The sequence below is a fragment of the Danio rerio genome, chromosome 1 (genome assembly GCF_052040795.2).
Source record: "Danio rerio strain M-AB ecotype USA chromosome 1, GRCz13ab, whole genome shotgun sequence".
Classification (NCBI taxonomy): Eukaryota; Metazoa; Chordata; class Actinopteri; order Cypriniformes; family Danionidae; genus Danio; species Danio rerio.
Genome location: NC_141021.1, coordinates 53,899,949 through 53,919,529, shown reverse-complemented (window position 1 = coordinate 53,919,529; position 19,581 = coordinate 53,899,949). Strand labels below are relative to the sequence as shown.

Below are 19,581 nucleotides of genomic sequence, written 5' to 3'. Positions count from 1 at the left end.
AAAGTGCTAAATTTTCATGAAAATTATGTTAAGATACATTAATTGAATAAAAACGTTAAACGTATCTGCAAGATGTTAATGAGAAATCCATTATATTAGCATTACGATAATGACAATACAGACAATAAAAGTGCCTAATTGTCACAATACCATGTCAATGAATTATAATTTTTATAACAATAATGTATTATGTGAATGAGAATTCCATTGTATTAGCAATTCGGTAATGACAATTCAGACAAAAAGAGTGCTTAATTGTCATGACAATAATGTCAAAATGCATTGTTTTAATATAAATGACAGATTTAAAGGCAAGATGTTGATAAGAATTCTATCGTAATAACATTACGGTAATGACAATACAGACCAAAAAAGAGCTTAATCGTCATGAAAATAATGTCATCACGCCAATACATGTATATATTTTTTTATTAAAATAATGCATTATGTAATTGATAATTTCATTATATTAGCATTACGGTAATGACAATAGAAACAAAAAAGTGACTAATTGTCAAAATTATGTCAATGCAAAAGAAAAGTCCATTTTGATCCTAAAATGTGAATTTGATGAGATACAGATGCGGAAATGAGCTTCTAGTTTTCAGCTATAACTGTACGCAAAACATGCGGCAGAACATTATCACTTCCCTTTCAAACACAGTCTGAAACTGATACTACCGTTTATAAATGTCCTTTAGACTAAAACACAGATCTAATTGCGAACGACCTGTCTATATGACTTTCAAATCCTAACAGCTAAGCAGATTAGCGATGCTCATAGTTAGTTTATTTAAAGCATCCTCATTGACATTATTTGAGCTCAGAGCACTCGTAAAATATTGTAATATTCAGAGAAGTTGGTCCAGGTCATAACCGCATTTCCCTCTTTACTTTCAGGAAATCAGATGAAGCGCACATCTAACAACACTGAGAGAAAGCCATTGCAGAAAATTAAAGGTAAAAAGTAGACACTTCTGCCAGAACGTCTGTATGTTTGATACCATCAGCCACCATTCTTATAGTCTTCATTTTTATTAGCTAATTGGCTGCAACGACTTTTTTTATCATTACAAAAACAACTTCTTACCAAAGAAACCTCTCTTAAAAATACATCTTTTTATTGTTTACTTACACAACATCCTCATGTTTAATTTTTTTAAACTCTCTTTTGAGTGATATTTGACTTTGTTAGAGTCGATGAGAATTCATAAAGCGGACAGGACTCGAAACAAACAGGTCATGATATGGTGGTGCTTTTGTGGATTCATTTTGGCAGCATAAACGGCTTTCGTGAGCAATTCACTCAATATCACTGATATGAGCCTTTACATTTGGAATGTCGTACAAACTTTAAGCACTTTTCATTTTTGGATTGTAAAAGGAAGTTCAAGTATTTGTTTGTGGTTCTCAAGTATTTCCTCATCATCTTTTGAAAAAAACATTGGTGCATTTACGCTGCCAAAATGCCACCCGGCGACTGGGAGTGTGAGTGTGTGATGCTTTGTGTGTATTTGTGTGTGTTTATGCGAGAATGTGTTTGATTTATCTAACAGTGACACCCAGTTTCTCCAGCACACGCGTGCCCTTCTCTTGATACTCCTCTCTGGTCATCCAGAAGTTGTCTTTGTCCTTCATGATGTCTGCTAGCACTGCGCCACCCAAAAACACCATGTGTTTACGACGTGGAGGATCCTCAATGCGGATCTTAAACTTCTGCAAAAGCAAGAACAGACAGATTCAGTAAAACAAGCAAAACAAATAAATAAATAAATAAATAATAATGATTATATATATATATATATATATACACACACACACACACACACACACACACACACACACACACACACACACACACACACACACACACACACACACACACACACACACACACACACACAGAACACTGAAATGCATTTTAGAATAAAATAACAGAGTTGAAGTCAAAATTATTATCATCTTTCTTTATCAAATATTTCCCAAATGATGTTTAACAGAGCAAGGAATTTCTCACAGTATTTCCTATAATGTTTTTTCTTCTGGAGAAAGTTTATTTATTTATTTTTTGGGCTAGAATGAGAGCAGTTTGTATTTTTTATAACCATTTTAAGATCGAAATTATTAGCCACCTCAAGCAATAGTGTGTTTTGATAATCTACAGAACAAACCATCATTATACAATGCCTTGCCTAAAACCCTAATTAACCTAGATAAGCTTTTTAATGCCACTTTAAGCTGAATACTAGTATCTTGAGAAATACCTAGTCAAATATTATGTACTGTCATGATGGCAAAAATAAAAGAAATGAGTTATTAAAACTTTTATGTTTAGAAATGTGTTGAAAAAAGCTTTGTGTAAACAGAAATTGGGTAAAATAAAAATATACAAGAACTCCAATAATCCTGACTTCACCTGACTTTCAATTCGACTTAAACTACAAGATAAAAAAATCAAGATAAAATATTGTATTTTGGCATTTTAAAAATACTTTTACAAGGAAACATGAAATGTTTTCAAAATAGAGACTATAAGATAGATTATATGGGCAATTTATTTATTTTAATGGGTGAATATTATATTTACAAATGTACATTTTTATTACCCAATTTTTAGAATTTTCTTTACAACGTAACGTAACTACTTAATTGAATGTACTCTTGTATTATGAGATAACCTAATTACCACAGTAGAAAATGTTTATAATATGCGTAAAAACTGTGTAAATATAAATTTTATAATTCATATAATTTTTAAATGTCTGCCTCTGTAATTTTTTAAAGATTTTTCTTTTATTATTTTCTTCAGGTTTCCCTGTTAACTACTGTACTAATCGTCATCCAATTTCATGTTTATTGCTGTGTTTGTTTAAATAGACAAAATAAATTACAAAAAGAACGAAAGTATTTAGATGCAAAATATTAAGCCCTTTTCATAAACGCTATCAAATACAAATTACCAAATGCCATTTTATATTTAAAATAAAAAGTGACATAAATACTGTCCATTCCTGACACTAACTAGAGCAAAATCTCAAAACTAAAACCCTAAAATAAATAAATAACCTACATACATATATACACTACCTGACAAAAAGTCTAGTCTTTATCAAAGTTTTAGAAACAACAAATAACTTGACTTCTAGTTGATCATTTGGTATCAGAAGTGGCCTTTCTGAAAGGCAAAGGCCTCTAGATTACACTTATTTTACCAAAATGAAATATGATCATGCCTTGATTTTTAATTGTTTATTTAGAAGAGTAAGCTCCGACTTTGCTAAGACTAAAGTCTCGTCACTTAACAGAAATAACGTCCAGTATGAAGTCATGCTGCAGTGGAGACAGAATGGATATTGTGAATGATTCCCATGAGCTTGGAGGACTGCATCCATTCATCTCTGCAATGACTCAAATCACTTATTAATAGTCATCTGGAATGACAAAGAAAGCGTTCTTGCAGGACTCCCAGAGTTCATCAAGATTCTTTGGATTCATCTTTAATGCCTCCTCCGTTATTTTACCCCAGACATGCTCAATAATGTTTATGTCTGGTGACTGGGCTGGCCAATCCGGCAGCACCTTGACCTTCTTTGCTTTCAGGAACTTTGATGTGGAGGCTGAAGTATGAGAAGGAGCCATAAAAAGCCCCAGTGGTTTTAGCATTTTAGTAATGCTAATATTTTATAATATTTAGTTGGGGAAAATCGAGCTATCAGTTTAGTGCATCTGCAAACATCAGTGACCTTTAACACTGTTAGACCAAAAAACACTACTAATAGTCACAATCTCTTTGTCAATTCTTTGACAGTTCCAGTAGAATTAAAGGCAAGTAGCCCATTACAGACAAACATCTTCACCTACTGGTTCAGCAGCTCTCTAAATAAGAGTTTGCTTTAGCAAATTAAACGGAATAGTTCACACCAAAAATGAAAACTCACAATTTATTCTTTAATCTGCTGAAAACAAAAGATATTTCAAAGAATAAAACCGGTAACCATTAACTTCCTTAGTAGGAAAAACAATGGAGGTTAATGGTTGCAGGTTTCCAACATTCTTCAAAATATCTTCTTTTGTGTTCAACACAAGAAGAGGGAAACTCATAAAGGAGGGAAATGCTGACAGAATGTTTATTTTTGGGTTGAGTCTGAACATGAGGTGTGTTTTACGTACCGAGAGCTTGTCGACGTCTCCCTTCAACACTCTCTCCAGGTAAAGCTGTTTGAGTTCTCGCTCCAGACGAGACGGCAGACCGGGATACATGGTGGAGCCGCCCGACAAAACAATGTGCTTGTAAAACTCAGCCCTTAGATCAAGACAGACAAACAGGAGTGTGTATAATCGTGTCAAATATGCACATAAATATATAGGAGAGTAAGTGAAATGTTCATAAATTACAATTCTAAAGTAATAGCATCATGTGTAGCATGTCAAAACACATCTAAAAACATGTTTATAACATTTAATTGTCATTACAATTCGAATGAATGTAATGCTATATAGCAACTGCATATTGGTAACACTTTAGTTTAGGTAAGCATTCACAGCATTTACAACTGGCTTATTACCCATCTATTATTAATATATGAACTGTTTATTAGCACTAGTGTAAGTATGATCTTAATTTACATCCTCAATCCAATACCTAAACCAAGCCATTAGCTTGCTAACTATAATTAAGCTGCTAATTAGTGGTTTATTCAGGTAAAAGTCTTATTATTTAGCACCTTGTTCACAGTGTGAATTGTATACACACACACATTTATTTATATATGAATTTATTGAAAACTGCGTGTTTAAACTAACCTGGTGTCGATGTCTGCAGCCTGGATGGTGTTGAAGAGCAGTTCAGCGACCCCCACACCCTCCACATTAATGAGGTGAGGCTGAAACAGAGCTTCAGGAGCCTCGAACCGCTCGCCGCCAACTTTAATCACCCTCCCGTCCGGCAGCTACAGGCACACACAAACCAGTGTCCATTCACTCACTAGAAAAAAAACAGCCCACTGCTGCCCTCTAGTGGCCATAATTAACACTCTGCTGCCCTTTCGTGGCGATAATAAACACACTGCTGCTCTCTAGTGGCCATAATAAAAACATCACCCCGCTACCCTCAAGTGGCCATTAGAGCCTACCGTCTGTCAAATACATATTTTAGTTAAACCTTTTAGTGCAGAAACTAATCACAAATTTACATTAAGTGATAATATAATATCCAGAACTGATATCATTAAAATCCACGACCCCCCTACATAAAAAAATACTCAAATAAAATAAGGTGTGTCCCATATTTTATTGTGTTTTCAAAATCTACTGTTTTGCAAAGATATTAAATGCGTGTAAAAATGAATTAATATTTAACTTAATATTTTATATAATATACTGTAACAGAACTAAATACATATAAAGACAAATGCTTACAAAATTTTAAAATATAAGACTTAAAATGTTTATGATATCCATAAATAAAAACCTCCTTTGAACTTTTTAAAAAGAATTATATTTAATAAATTTATGTAGCAAAGATATAAATGGATAATTCATATTATAACATAAAAAGAATATTTATTATGCAATTAATATAAGTAAAATACAAAAATAACAATAAAATGTAAAAAAAAAAGTGTATTTTCATGCTAAATTTCAAGTGTTTTTCTACAATAAAAAATAAATAAAAAATAAATAGTAATAATAAATGTATTTAAATAAAAAATAAAATAAACAAAATATTAAATTAAACTGTTTTGTGTTTTTTTAGGTTTGTTATTGTAGTTTTTCTTTGAAATTAAAAACAAAGATGTAAATATGATTGGGATGTGTTATATTGTCACATTTTTGTTACATCTCATTAAAAAGATTCTTAAAAAAGCTAAAGAAATAAAATAAATACAATTAAATAACAAATTAAACAAAAAAGCACATGGAATATTACATTTATTCATTCATTTCCCTTTAGCTTTGTCCCTTTATTTATCAGGGGAATAAACCGCCAACTTAACTGGCATATGTTTTACACAGCTGATGCCCTTCCAGCTGCAACCCATCACTGGGAAACACTCATACATTCTCATTCACACACATACACTACGGCCGATTTAGTTTATTCAATTTACCTGCTTGTCTTTGGACTGTGGGGTACCGGAGCACCCATTGATTTAAGCTAGCCGCTCATTATTAATCTCTGTTGTTGTTGTTTTAATTTTTAGTGTGTTTGGATGTTTCTAAAGCTCACCGTGTAAGACTCCACCAGAACAGTGGTCTCCAGCGCAAGCTTCTGCTCCTGCTCGATGTTATAACCCACGTAACACAGCTTCTCCTTCATCATCCTCACCGTCTCGAAGTCTGCCGAGTGGTTGAAGGCGTAACCTCTCAACAACAGCAGCTGGAGAGAAAAACACACACACAGACAGAAGGTTAGTTCACCCGCAAATGACAATAATGTTATTAATTATGTTTGTTTTTAACTATATTGTGTCCTAACTACACTCGACTAAACAAGATTCCAGCGATAAGCTATTAGTTTGTTTGCATAAGACACAACAAGATTGAAAGTTATAAATACAGCTATTTTTTTTGTGTGAGATTTAATAGAGCAAGAAAATATTCTCAGTAGTTCTTATAATATTTTTTCTTCTGGAGACCATCAGATTTCTTTTACTGGGCTGGAATAATTAAAAAATAAAATTATTTTTGTAAATAAATATGTATTTTTATTTACATTTTATTAATTTTGCTTTCACGGCATCTGCTATGTGCAAGGTGTGTGTGATGGAATATAGCAACCACTCGACACTGAAGTATTACTGAGGCTTTAGAAAGAAACACGCACCGATTATACAGCGAGTTGAAATGCTAAGGATTCTTCTTTCTCGCTGATATGTTAATATTTACACTGAACTTACAAACGCTACATTAGGAATCTGAAATGATTTTATCCAGTGTAAACAGTGGGAGTGTGTTTACCTTGATGAGGTAGCGTGTGATGTCTCTTCCGGCGATGTCCAGACGGCGAGTGAGATGAGGAAGAGAAAAGCCTTCGTACACGGGACAAATATGAGTGACGCCGTCGCCAGAGTCCACAACTACACCCGTCAGCAGACCTGTGCACATACAGACATTGTATTGTATAAAAAATGCTGCAAAAATGATAATATTTTTTATTATGTTTTATATTGTATGTGTGTGCGTGCGTGTGTGTGTGTATATTAGTGCTGGGCCCGGATTAATTGAAATCAAAATTTAAGTTTGTTTTGACATAATATATGTCTGTGTATTGCATATATTTTCTATGCATAAGTGACATACACATACATAAAAAGAAAAACTATTTTGTTACACATATATATATATATATATATATATATATATATATATATATATATATATATATATGTATGTATGTATGTATGTATGTATGTATGTATATATATATATATATATATATATATATATATATATGTATGTGTATATATATATATATATATATATATATATATACATACATACATACACACACACACACATACATATATATATATATGTATAATACATATAATATATATAATATATACATACATACATACATATATACACATAATATATATAATAATAATATATACACACACACACACACATATATAAATATATATATACATATATATATATATATATATATATATATATATACATATATATATATATATATATATATATATATATATATATATATATATATATATATATATATATATATACACATATATATATACACATATACACACACACAAACACATACATATATACATCAAATAGCTGTGCGATATTCTGCCAGTAACAGCACTCGTACTGCCTCTTCACCTTTGTGTATTATTCTGCCCACATACAGCAACAAGCAGAAGACAATCTATAGTTTGGCAAATATTGCAGCTGTTGGACAACATAATGTACTTTTGATGATTTTTTTAGTGGAAAATGTAGTTGTTTACATTGCAGCTATGCAGTTTATTTATAAGGATAGTGCCTATTTTAAAATATTGTTAATTTCTGAGAGACAGCGAGTCGCCGGCCATTAACCTAGCATACTGAGCAGACCAAAGACAGTTGATGTTATCTATCCACAAGATGGCGACAGAGACCACATAATAAGCCCGTTCGAAGATTAAAATTTTTAACTACAGCTGATCAAATCATTAAGAAACTGGTAAGTGCTGTATTATTACATCCTGTCCTATACATATACTAAGTTGATCTCTCTCGTTTGTATGTTGTAGTGCTGTATTTATCCCATATAATTGTAGTGTATTGAGTGAGAGATGGGACTCGCATATCAGGAATGGCTGTTGTGTTGGCAGAAAGAAAGAAGAAATGCCCGCATGTGTTTGCCGTTTTTCCTTATTAGTATTTCCTTAATATAGAGAAATACTGCAGACTGTAATAGTTATAATAACTCCACCCCCACCCCACATCCCTGGTCTTGAGGCACCCACTCTCCCGCAACCTCCTGCAAATCAACTCTGTCTTTTTTTCCCAACTTGAGATGTCTGCGAGTCTCGCGTTAACACAGCACATTCACGGCCCACCACTAATAAATAAATAAATATACACACACACACGCACACATTAACTTTTTTTCACTCCATTTACCTTGAGCGTAGAGTGTAAGGACGGCCTGGATGGCGATATAAACTCCAGAGAACTGATAGGTCTCAAACATCACCTACAGGGAGACAAGAGGGTCAACACACACTTCACAGATGATCAGTCACAAATGAAAATCACCAGTCAAAAGTTTGGATAAGCTTGTGTAATGTTTTTAAAAGAAATGATTGTTCTGCTTACCAAGTGACACTGCAATATTATTGAACAATAATACCATTTCTATTGTACCTATGGGAGCTTAAAATCGAAGGAATAAATACAATTTGAACCGATATTCTACACGAAAATGCCATTTTAAACTGTAACAGTATTTCAAAATAGGACTTTTATTGTTTTGATCAAATAAATGCAGCCTTGATGAGCAGAAGAGACTTCTTTCGAAAACTGTATTTGATTTTAATAAAGATGATGGCTGTAACCTCGATGATCTTCTCTCTGTTTTTGGTGGGGTTCATGGGGGGCTCGGTCAGCAGGATCTTGCAGTTTCTTGAGTCGATGTTGAGTTTCTCCGGGCCGAAGGTGTAATCCCACAAGTGCTTCATGTCATCCCAGTTCCTCACGATGCCGTTCTCCATGGGGTAGTTCACCTCCAGCATGGAGCGCAGTTCACTCGCCTCGTCGCCCACCATCAGGTCCTGCAGAAACACACACACACCAGTCAAACACCAGCTGACTTACACGGTCTTGCACATCTCCAAAGATGACAAAAGAGAAGCGGAGAGTTGGAGATGACAAATATCAGTGAGGAAATTCATTCAATCAATGCAGGTTTTATGAAACGCATGCAGCACTCATGCCGACCTCTGCATTTCTTCTCATATGATAAAAAAAAATATTAAAAGCGCTGAAAATAAAAATTGGGTGAACAACTCACAACAGCTGAAAGTTGATGAATACATGGTAAAAGTTTAAACTATGGATTTATCTATTTATGATTCAACAACGTCACTATCAATGACTTTATACAAAATATAAACTATATTTTATTATTTAAACACTATTTCAAAGATATATTAATAGTTTTTTTATTTACAAAAAAAGATAAATAAATTAATTGATTAATTAAAAAAATATTTAAAAAAAATAAAGAAAAAAAAATATTAAATAAATGAATTAAAAATAAATAAAAAGAAATAAATAAAAAGAAATTTAAATAAATAAAAAGAAAGATAGTAAGAAAAATAAATACAAAAGAAATAAAAGAAAAAGAAAGAAAAATGAATAAATAAAAAAATTAAAACAAATAAATAAAAGAAATAAATAAAAATAAAAAATATAAAAAAATAATGAATTATATATACATATTTAGTTGAAATTTTGTAGTTTGTAATTTTTGCTGCAATAATTAGCATGATTTTAAAAGTACTATTTCTATTTCTAAAGATGTTGGTGACTAAAATATTATTTTAATAAATATATCACTTTGATATAATAAAATATATTACTTAAATTCACTGAGAAATGGATTATATATTAATAAAAAAATATTTCTTCAAATACTAATAAAAATAACAAAACAACAATAACAAAGTACAAAAAGAAATACAAATAAAGCAATAAAGCTAAACAAATCAAAATAATAAATGTATTAATTAGAAAAAAAGCTAAAAATATATATAAATTCTGTCCAGGCCCCTAATTTAAATATTAAACATGAAATAAACAAAAAGTCATTAAAAACAGTCAAAACTAATACAAGTGAATATGTATAAACTCGGAAAAAAACAATACTAGAAAACTACACAAACATAAAAAAACAACAACAAAGGCTTCCATATTTTTAACCACAAATAAACAATGTAAAAATGCCCATTAATCTCTAGGTTTAAAAAACACTTTTACCTCAATAATTTGAGATTTCCTAAAACCAAGATTTTTGTATTTTGGACACAGCACACACTGCAATCTGGGTAATGACAAACATTTCTCAAACTCAAGCACTTCATCCAGGTTAGTGAGAGAATTACATATATTAGTCATTTTTTCACCAAACTGCTCTGCGTCTTCTGAGAGTGTTTGAAGAGTTTCACTACAGGCTGAAAAACTGCCCTTATCAAGGTGTGTGTAGAAGAAAAATCACTACAGGTTAGTCTAACGCACGCACGCACGCACGCACGCATACACACACACACTTACCATCCTCCTATAATCCTACAGCACCTCAATACAGTAACAGAAGAGAAAAAGACAAATATGGAGAAAACAGGAGGTAAGCAATGAGACTAAAAACTGATTCTGGATCAGTGCCTCTCATCAGTATCATTCTTGAAATAAAGGACTATAAAAAAAGAAAGAAATAACATAAAAAAAAATAAATCACACATAAGCCACACACATAAGTTTAAAAATAATAATGAATTGACAAATAAATAAAATACATTCAATTTAAAGTCTGTGCGACCTACAAATAAACAGTGTTTATGTCACTAGCTCACATTGGTTGCCAAATTTGTGAAATAAAGGACCAAACTACCAAATAATACATGTCATTAGTATAACCTCATTCACCATCGGAAGGCGCTATAATCCCTCTCATTGGAGAATACTGCTTTCACAATCCAAAATAAATAAAGTAATCCAACATCAACACCTGAAAACTAAACAACCCAGTTGCTTTACACATGTCCTGTTTTGTTGATATGATTATATGCGTTACTACGGAGACATGTTAATGCACGCCTGTCAATCAATTCGGTGAGCGGGGGGACCGCACTCCTACGTCAAGTTGCAGTCAGTCTGATAACCGATCCAATTGGTCCACCGTTTTTATGTTGTTGAATTGAAAAAAAGGACTGGGTGTGTTTATATCACCCCCACAGTTAATAATTTATTAAACACTATTTTTAGGACAAAATTATTAGCCTCTTTAGGCTATATATTTTTTCAGTAGTCCACAGAACAAACCATCGTTATGCAATAACTTGCCTAATTACCCTAACAAGCCTAATTACCCTAATTAACTTAGTTAAGCCTTTAAATGTCACTTTAAGCTGTATAGAAGTGTCTTGAAAAATATCTAGTCAAATATTGACAAAGACAAAATAAATCAGTTATTAGAGACGAGTTATTAAAACTATTATGTTTAGAAATTTAGTTTAGATCTTCTCTCTTTTAAACCGAAATTGGGGGAAAAAATAAATAGGGAGGCTAACAATTCAGGGGGTCTAATAATTCTGACTTTAATTGTACATAAAATAAATCCCTAAACCCTAAACCCTATGTTTAGGGTTAGAAATGATGCAGGATTCAGGTGTTTTTCAGGTGCCTAAAAAAAGCGTGATATTTTTTCGATCTGCAATAATGTACATCTCAAAGTTTCTATATTTGCTTGAAACGGCCTAAAAAGGATATTCATTATTCATGTGAACTGCTAAAAAACGCACAGCAGGAAGTAAGAGACAAGAAGGAAGTTACTCAAGCTGTGCTTTTGCAAAACATGACCGTTCGTGGCACTGCTATTACAGTTTTCAACCTCTGGCCAAAAGTCCACTGAGTGGCCAATACAGACGGTACTGTATTTTCAGCTCACTTATCCAATTATTTATAAATGTTTTAATATTATATCCATGGCAAAACTTGTACTAAATATTTAAAATATAATTCACCATCACAACTGTTTCTCAAAAATTAACTGTACAAAAGTAAATTAATGAATACAAATAACATCAACAATATTGATTAAAACTAATTAACAACTGATTTATTTTATCTTTGCCATGATGACAGTAAATAATATTTGACTAGATATTTTTCAAGACAGTTCTATACAGCTTAAAGTGACATTAAACGGCTTAACTAGGTTAATCAGGCAAGTTAGGGTAATTAGGTAAATCATTGTATAATGTTGGTTTGCTCTGTAGACAATCGAAAATAAAATGCTTAAGAGGGCTAATAATATTGACCTTAAAATGGTTTTAAAAAATAAAAAACTGCTTTTATTTTAGCTGAAATAAAACTAATAAGACTTTTCCAGAAGAAAACATACTACAGGAAATACAGTAAACAATTCCTTGTTCTGTTAAACATTGTGTGGGAAATATCTGTAAAAGAAATTCAACTAAGTTCTATTAACATATGTTTTATGGTCAATATTTAGCCAAGTATTTCAGGACAATTGTACAATGTACTGCAGTGAACCCAAATAAGAGTAAAATGTCAGTTTAGAGAGTAAACACTACCTTGATCTCGATGTTTCCCACTTTGGCAGTGGAGCGGATGATCGGCCTCCCGACCAGAGCCGGAAATATGTGCTCTGGGAAATTAGAGCCAGCATATCCACACTTCACGAACTGAAAGAGACAAATTGCTCATTATTATTATTATTATAAAAATATGACCAATGAGAAAGAAGAAAGTTTTTTTTGCCACCTAAGAACAAAAATAAGCAGAATACAGTTGAAATACAGCACTAAAACTAAAAAAAAAAATTGATCTTAAATGTCAGATTTTAATTAAATATTTAAATAAAACTAATACAATTATGCTGAAATTGCTCAAATTAAAAAGGACAAACTGAAATTAAACAAAAACAAGGAAGTAAAATAACTAGCTAAAAAAAATTATCACAATAAAACAAACTACCAAACAAACACTGTTGATTTGGCGATTAATAGAAATACGTAAATAGAAATACTGAGTTAATAAAGCTAATAAAACGGCAAAAGACAGAACAAAATCCCTTAAAAAACAATACAAAAATAAAAGTTAAACATTTCAAAGAAAGACAGAAAATGTGATTTGACCAAGCAGAATTAAATAAATATAAGAATATATACATAGGAAAAATCTGACATTGCGATTTTCTGTTTTGATGCAATAAATATTGCGATATGAACAGATAATTAGCTCTATTCGGAAAGATTTAATTTTTTCAGACCAACTAATCAAGACTTTTTGCATAAATTATAAGCAAAAATAATTAAATAAACAGTGCTTAATGGTTTTTCTAACAGTATTCAAGTACGGAAATAGAAGAATCAAATGTTAAATATCATGGTCATCATTATATTAATAATAAAAATTATATATATATATATATATATATATATATATATATATATATATATATATATATATATATGAGCAATTCCAGTGTTATGGATGTGACATTTGCAGTAAAAACTCAAAACATAATTTCACACAGAAAGTATATGTTGACATTATATCGAAACTTCTGTTTATATTTTCCAAAATAGCTCACCACAGAGTTATGGGAGCAAAAAAAATATCAATATGTAAACATGTTTTATATTTTAAATTAGGAAAATAAACATGCGTTATGAATGTGACAAAAAAAGTTTGCGAATTTACAGTCGACAACAGATTATTTAGAAATTCTGACAGTTAAACTGCACAACCCAAAAGACACAATGCTCATCAAACAGATATGAGTCGGCTCACTATAGAATTAAAATAATTGATTTTATTTTATTTGACATTTTTGCATTTATGAAGAAGAAGTGTCGTTATGGATGTGACACATTTCCGTTATGGATGTGACAGCTGTGAAATTGCCACTTGTGTGATTTTGGCAAATTAAATATAATAGTTTGAAATACTGACAGATACATTCACGAGTATTTTTACAGTCCTGTAAAATACTTGCTAACACAAAAAATGTAGAAACGGTTTGTCTATTTTGCTGAAAACTAAATAATTTTTTATGGCAAGGTTGACATTTGCGTGGAATTGCCAATATATATATATATATATATATATATATATATATATATATATATAATTATTAATATAATTTTTGCAGACAGAAAAACAATGAACAGACAGACAAACCTATCATGAAACAATAATCTGTGCAAAATGTAAAATAAATCAAGAAACAAGAGAAAATAGTGACATACAAAACATATACGACCTACAAAAAGACACAGCAATGGATTTAGAGAGAAATTTTTTTTTACAAATCTTCCCAATGATGTATTGTTTAGACATAATAATAAAATACACCGACATAAATATCTAAAGATAAAACAAAATATTAAAAACAGAAACAAATAAAATGTGCAAAACATTTAACATGACAACTACAAATACAAAGAAAGCCACACACAAACTTTCAAGTATAAATTAAGGTAAACAACTGTGAGCCGTTTCACCTGCTGTAACGAATAATAACAAAATCAAAGACATGTGGTGAAATGAATGTAAACAAACTACATGAGCATTTCAATGCAAATGTCAACCTAGCCATGAAAAACAATTTCACCGAAATACCAAAACCGTTTCAACGTTTTTCTTTTGTGTGTAAACAAGTATTTTACAATACTTGTGAAATACTCAAAAATGTTTGTCAATGTTTTTAAACAATTTTATTTGATAAGTCACACAACACAAATGGCAATTTCACATCAGTCACATCCATAACGCAGAAATGTCACATCCATAATGAAGCGTTTCCCTCATAAATGCTAAAATATTCAATAAAAATCAAATCAGTTTCTTCTGTAGGGAGTCGACTCTTCTCCTTTTGATTAGCATTGTTTCTTTGAGGCTGTGCGGTTTATTTTACTGAATTTCTACAAACCGTGTTGTGTACAGCAAATTCGCTGACTTTTTTTGGTCACATCCATAACGCATGTTTGTTTTTCCTCATTTAAAGTACAAAAGTTTACAGATTTATTTTTTTTCTGGTCTGTGGTTCCATTCAGTTGTTCCGGAAAATATTAACATTTGTTTCAATATATGCGACGTAGTGGCGCAGTAGGTAGTGCTGTCGCCTCACAGCAAGAAGATCGCTGGTTCGAACCTTGGCTCAGTTGCCGTTTCTGTGAGGAGTTTACATGTTCTCTCTGCGTTCGCGTGGGTTTCCTCCGGGTGCTCCGGTTTCCCCCACAGTTCAATGACATGCGGTACAGGTGAATTGTGTAGGCTAAATTGTCCGTAGTGTATGAGTGTGTGTGTGAATGTTTCTCAGAGATGGGTTGCGGCCGAAAGGGCATCCGCTGTTTAAAAACGTGCTGGATAAGTTGACAGTTCATTCCGCTGTGGCGACTCCGGATTAATATAGGGACTAAGCTGACAAGGAAATGAATGAATGAATGTTTCAATATAATGTTAATGTGTACTTTCTATGTGAATTTATGTGTTGAGTTTTTACTGCAAATGTCACACCCATAACGCTGGAATTCCTCACATATTAATGCTTTAAATGTTTAATACACAGCTTTAGGTCCAAGTGAGTCAGACTCTGCATATTTCAAATTGGTCAAAAAAAAGGTCAAATTGGTTTTATATTCACACACTGGGACTTTCTCCTTAACCTTCCTGTCGTGTTCACATCCTGCCCCTTACTTTAGTGTTCCCGGTCAAAACTGACGGTCTGTTTTAACTGCTCTTATATTAGCACAAAAATAATTTTTCTCCACCAATTTTTTATTCAACATTCTTTAGCTGTGAACAATGCGTCAAAGTAGTGTTTAACATGAATTAGACATAAAATAACTGCATTAAAAATAGGCGCTGAAAATATATTACAAAATGAAAAATGGATGACAGAAATCAAAATTCTTTGTTTCATTACTAATAGACACCTCACAGCGTCTGACCAAAGAAATTAAAATTGTAACCCATCTGAATGATTTATCAACCAGCAAAGCACAAACAAAATGCTATCCTTTCCTGTGTTCTGAGTGAGCGAAATTTCAGTCTTCGATTGGACTATATTAGCGTACTAATATAATTAGTGTATAATGTATAATAGTGTATATAATAGTGTAAAATAGAGACTGGGGGTATATACGGTGAGCATGGACAGACAGAAAGAAAGACTTTTTCTCTGTGCTTCTTTCCAGAGAGAAAAATAAATAAATAAATAAATAAATAAACACAAAGAATAAAATAAAAAAAGAAAGAAAACAAGATTCCTTTTCTTTTTGAGTGAGTGAGTGAGTGAGTGAGTTGGGGTAGTGTGTGTGGAGATGTTCTGTCTGCTGAATGAATATAGCCTGGATACCCATTTATTTCCTATGGCGGTCACTTTTGACCTGGAACACCACAGGTGTAACAGAATTGATTAAAACACTCAAAATTCAATGAAAGAGATGATCGTCACTTTTATAAGTTCAAGTGTATAGCATGGAGGATATCATAAAGCCTTGAGGCAATCAGATGTAAAACACAATGTTTATGAGTGATTTAAGTTGTACATTGTTCCTGTCGTGTCGAACACGACAGGAAGGTTAATAATTTAAATTCAGAAAAGTATTCTTTGCCAATCCTGTGATTTCTTTGGAAATTATATTAGCAGCCAAAGACGGTCAATGTACAACACTGTTCACAGTCAAATGAATTGTGCTAATGTTGTTTTGAAGTCGTACTTACATGTGACTTCTGACCGAATATCCAACCAACTAAACTCCTCTGACCACATTTCTAGAACTGCTCGATCGTGCAGATTCGCACTCTATAACATCAGAAAGATCCGACCCTTCTTTTCTGAACATGCAGCTCAACTCCTTGTTGAAGCTCTTGTTCTCTCCAAACTGGATTACTGCAACTCTCTACTAGCGGGGCTTCCAGCTAACTCTATCAAGCCTCTTCAACTGCTCCAGAATGCAGCAGCACGAGTGGTCTTCAATGAACCTAAACGAGCACATGTCACTCCGCTGCTCATCCGTTTGAACTGGCTGCCAGTTGCTGCTCGCATCAAATTCAAAGCTCTGATGTTTGCCTACAAAGTGGCTTCTGGCCTTGCTCCTTCTTATCTGCTCTCGCTTCTGCAGATCTATGTGCCCTCCAGAAACTTGCGTTCTGTGAATGAACGTCGCCTCGTGGTTCCATCCCAAAGAGGGAAGAAATCACTTTCTCGAACACTCACGCTCAATCTGCCCAGTTGGTGGAATGAACTCCCTAACTGCATCAGAACAGCAGAGTCACTCGCTACTTTCAAGAAACGACTAAAAACTCAACTATTTACTCTCCACTACACTTCCTAATCTGTAATTGCCTCTCTGAATATCACACTAACTGTACCCAAAATAATAATAATAATAATAAATAAAAATAAAAATACTAATACTACTAATACTTCCCTTCTTAGACTTTACAGACCTGAAACTTGCCTTTAGCACTTATTCATTGTTGCTCTTAGTTGTGTAAATTGCTTCCTTGTCCTCATTTGTAAGTCGCTTTGGATAAAAGCGTCTGCTAAATGACTAAATGTAAATGTAAACCATAGTAAACAATATAGGGAGGGAGCTATCATTGAACTAATTTGCGAATATAAAACCAAATTCACCTCAGTGTTGGTGGTTTTGGGAGGAATATGAACATGTATTATTATGATAACACCACTCGGTTTTTTAGATTATATGATAATTCATACAAAACGTTACAGATTTTTCCGCATTTTTTTTGGTATAACTGTGTGAAATAGCTGTTGCTTCCGCCCACATAAATAACACGGTTTTTGCGAGATATTTGCCACAACATTATTTAAATATCACAACAAGTTCGGTTTTATGGAGAATGATGATGGAATGCGTTGGTTTCTATACTCTGTCTAGTACGTCACTTCCTCTCTCGGCCAGATGTGAGATTGCAAACTCGGAAGTGAGTTCGTGATCATTTCTCTTTCTTTTTAGCGACACGAACACACACGCAACGTTAATTTTAATGCGCATTTCACTGTTTTTCGTTCTTTACGCACGCTCATACTGCGACCTCATAAAACAATCAATGAAATATGCGATTCATGTCATTACATACACACAATGACATAAACATAAACACGCAGCACTATTTAATATCTATATTAACAATGGTTTTCGTGCACCTGATCGGGTATTTCTCCACAGTGTGTAAATCACAGGTAATCAGTGTGTAAAATAAGCTGCCATCACTTCACTTCCTGTTCCGCTGCATCTTTTTCCTGCAAGTCGTCATTTAATTGTATACAGTCGCGAAGAAAACGCGCTGTTCACACCGGACGGGGTCGCTGAGAGTCCGCTTTCACACTCACCCCTGTCCCGTTGTCACAGACCACCACTTTTTTGCCCTGGCTGTCCATTTTTGTCCAGACTCGGTGAATCCGCCCTGATCTCTGCACCGCCGCCGCTGTTCTCGGCCAGGCGGAAGTCACAGCCCTGCCCTTCACACCGCTTCAAAATAAGAGTCAGACAAAATAAAAGCGTTTACGCTACTGTTTATGTATTGATGGAACGCTGTTTATGTTTTTATTTTTAAGAAATAGGCTCATTTTACAACTCCACAAGAGTTAAACGGGTGAGTTTCACCATATTGTGAAACATTCAGCCGATCTCCAGATATGGCGGGAGCACCTTTAGCTTAGCTTAGCATAAATAATTAAATGCGATTAGACCGTTAGCATATTTAACTTTCATATTTAAAGCGCGACTCTTCAATAGTTACACTAAGGTGTGTACTAAGGTTGACAAAAAAATAAAAAGTTGCTATTTTCTAGGCTGATATGACTAGGAGGGGCCACATGGTGGCTCAGTGGTTAGCACTGTTGCCTCACAGCAAGAAGGTCGCTGGTTCGAGCCCAGGCTGGGTCAGTTGGTGTTTCTGTGTGAAGTTTGCATGTTCTCCCTGTGTTTCCTCTGGGTGCTCCGGTTTCTCCCACACTCCAAAACATGTGGTACAGGTGAATTGAATAGTGTATTAATTTGTATGGATGTTTCCTAGTACTGGGTTGCAGCAGGAAAGGCATCCCCTGTGTAAAACATATGCTGAATAAGTTGGTGGTTCATTACGCCTGATAAGTAAAGGGACTAAGCCGAAGGAAAATGAATGAATGAATGAGATACCTAGGAACTGTACTTTCATTTATTGGTATAGTTGGCGGTTCATTCCGCTGTGGTGAGCCCTGATTAATAAAGGACATTATGCCGAAGGAAAATGAATAAATGAAGTATTTGAGAGCAGATTTTCACTTACTTTATAATTTCC

The 19,581-nt window shown here is 33.2% G+C and overlaps 1 protein-coding gene across 1 annotated transcript; it reads right to left on the bottom strand.

Annotated features, from left to right (window-relative positions):
• Positions 1-1,099: 1,099 nt before the first annotated feature.
• Positions 1,100-18,719, bottom strand: actr2a (actin related protein 2a). The gene is given in 9 exon segments (NM_213499.1): positions 1,100-1,716; positions 4,171-4,303; positions 4,804-4,949; positions 6,230-6,379; positions 6,961-7,097; positions 8,641-8,713; positions 9,075-9,290; positions 12,834-12,944; positions 18,632-18,719. Coding segments are annotated over 9 exon segments (1,185 nt in total). The 5' UTR covers positions 18,680-18,719; the 3' UTR covers positions 1,100-1,545.
• Between the last annotated feature and the right edge of the window lie 862 nt (positions 18,720-19,581).